This window comes from Otolemur garnettii, unplaced genomic scaffold, assembly GCF_000181295.1.
Source record: "Otolemur garnettii isolate 467f Iridium unplaced genomic scaffold, OtoGar3 scaffold00055, whole genome shotgun sequence".
In the NCBI taxonomy this organism is placed as follows: Eukaryota; Metazoa; Chordata; class Mammalia; order Primates; family Galagidae; genus Otolemur; species Otolemur garnettii.
In genome coordinates, this window is record NW_003852450.1 from 5,444,473 (window position 1) to 5,446,014 (window position 1,542).

General features: G+C 46.8%; 1 protein-coding gene across 1 annotated transcript in view; it reads right to left on the reverse strand.

Annotated features, from left to right (window-relative positions):
- Window positions 1-354: 354 nt before the first annotated feature.
- LAX1 (lymphocyte transmembrane adaptor 1) overlaps window positions 355-1,542 on the reverse strand; it is a 16,102-nt gene continuing 14,914 nt past the window's right edge. The window contains exon 5 of the mRNA XM_003792336.2: window positions 355-1,248. Within this exon, the coding sequence (XP_003792384.1) occupies window positions 355-1,248 (894 nt within the window). The remainder of the gene's footprint in view (window positions 1,249-1,542) is intronic.

The window sequence follows — 1,542 nt, forward strand, 5'->3', positions numbered from 1 at the left end:
ACGCTTTTAAAAATGGCGATTGCTCACCCATCCCACCCCGACTTCTTCCTTCCTTCCTTTTGGCCTCTTCCTGGATTATAAAATAATCCATACCCTTGCTTTGCAGCTTGATGGTAAAAGTGAAGTTAGTGATCTAGACTATTCCTACTTCCACTGCACACTAATGTACTTTCCTGTTTTTTATTTCCTAATAGTTCTATACGGCAGTTTCAGCAAACATTTGTAGGTTGGTATGAGAGATAAATAGCACCCAGCTTGAGAAGAAGTCCTCTGCTTTTATGTAGCCTCTTAGTTCCCCGCTCATCTCAGCCTCTTTTCAGCTTACCAAGTAAACCCATTGAAATACTAGAGTGATCAAGACTCTTCATTAGACTCTGCAGTGGCTAAGGATCTGGCAGGAGAGGCCACTTCATGTGGCGTTCCAGCCAGATAACTGGATTCTAATTCATGAGGAAGGCACTGAGTGCCAGGCCCCTGCTCAGAGTCCCCGCTGCCTAACTTGGCAGGTAGCACATTCTCATAGTCATGAGAGTCCTCATTTGACATCTCTTCTCTGTGTTTTGTCTGACTGTCCTCACTCGGTGTAGATGGCTGAAAGGCTACATAATCCTCTGAAACCAAGAGGCTTCTTCTGACAGGTTGGATGCGGGTACCTGGACCATCTGTCCTGTCCTCAACATGGCCTGTGTTTGAGGATGTTGCTGTGTCTTCAGCCTGCCGTAGACTCCCACTGAGATCTGCTGGTGGGACATTTTCATAGTCTCTGCAGCACTGAAAAGTCACCCAAGGCTGCTTCTCCTCAGAGACCCTAAGATCCAACCCTGTCATATTGACATAGTCATTTGAGGCCTGAGAAGAACATTCCCCGTCACTGAATGGCTCACTCTCCTCAGTTCCTGGAGACCAAAAACTGGTGCAGTTACCAGCATTCCCACACCTCTCATCTCTTTCTTCAGTAAAATCCAGCTCCTGGGCACTTGGAAGAACAAAGAGATCACCAGAAGGGCTGTTGGTAGAAGCTAGAGTCTCAGCAATCTCTTCTGCGGTGGGGACATTGATATAATCGTGTGAATCTCCTGAAGAAATGCTTGTGCAGTCTCTGGAAGCTCTGACATGGATACAGTGTGCCAAGGGAGCGAGGTTCCCACACACCTGGGGCACCGTGGCATTGTCATAGACACCCACTGAGTACTCCATGGCATGGATGTAGGCTTGACGCACCTGGGAGGCACTGTCTGCTTCAAAATACTACGAGGAAGAAGAGAAAGCCAGTGATAGGATGGAAGCAGAAATATGGACAAAAGCCTTTCTTTCTGGCACAGTCCCACTGGTATAGTTCCTTCACTCAGTTCCCTAGCTTGGAGAAAACCTCTAAATCAGGGGTCCCAAACTGCAAGACTCTTTGTACCAGGTATGTATGAGTGCAGTGGGCTGAATTTAAGAAGAGCAGCATATAAATGTGTTGGTAAATTGCAACTGGTTTTTGGCCACAATGTGGGGATTCAATGCAGTGTAGGGAGAAAGTATTACAAAATGCAGAGA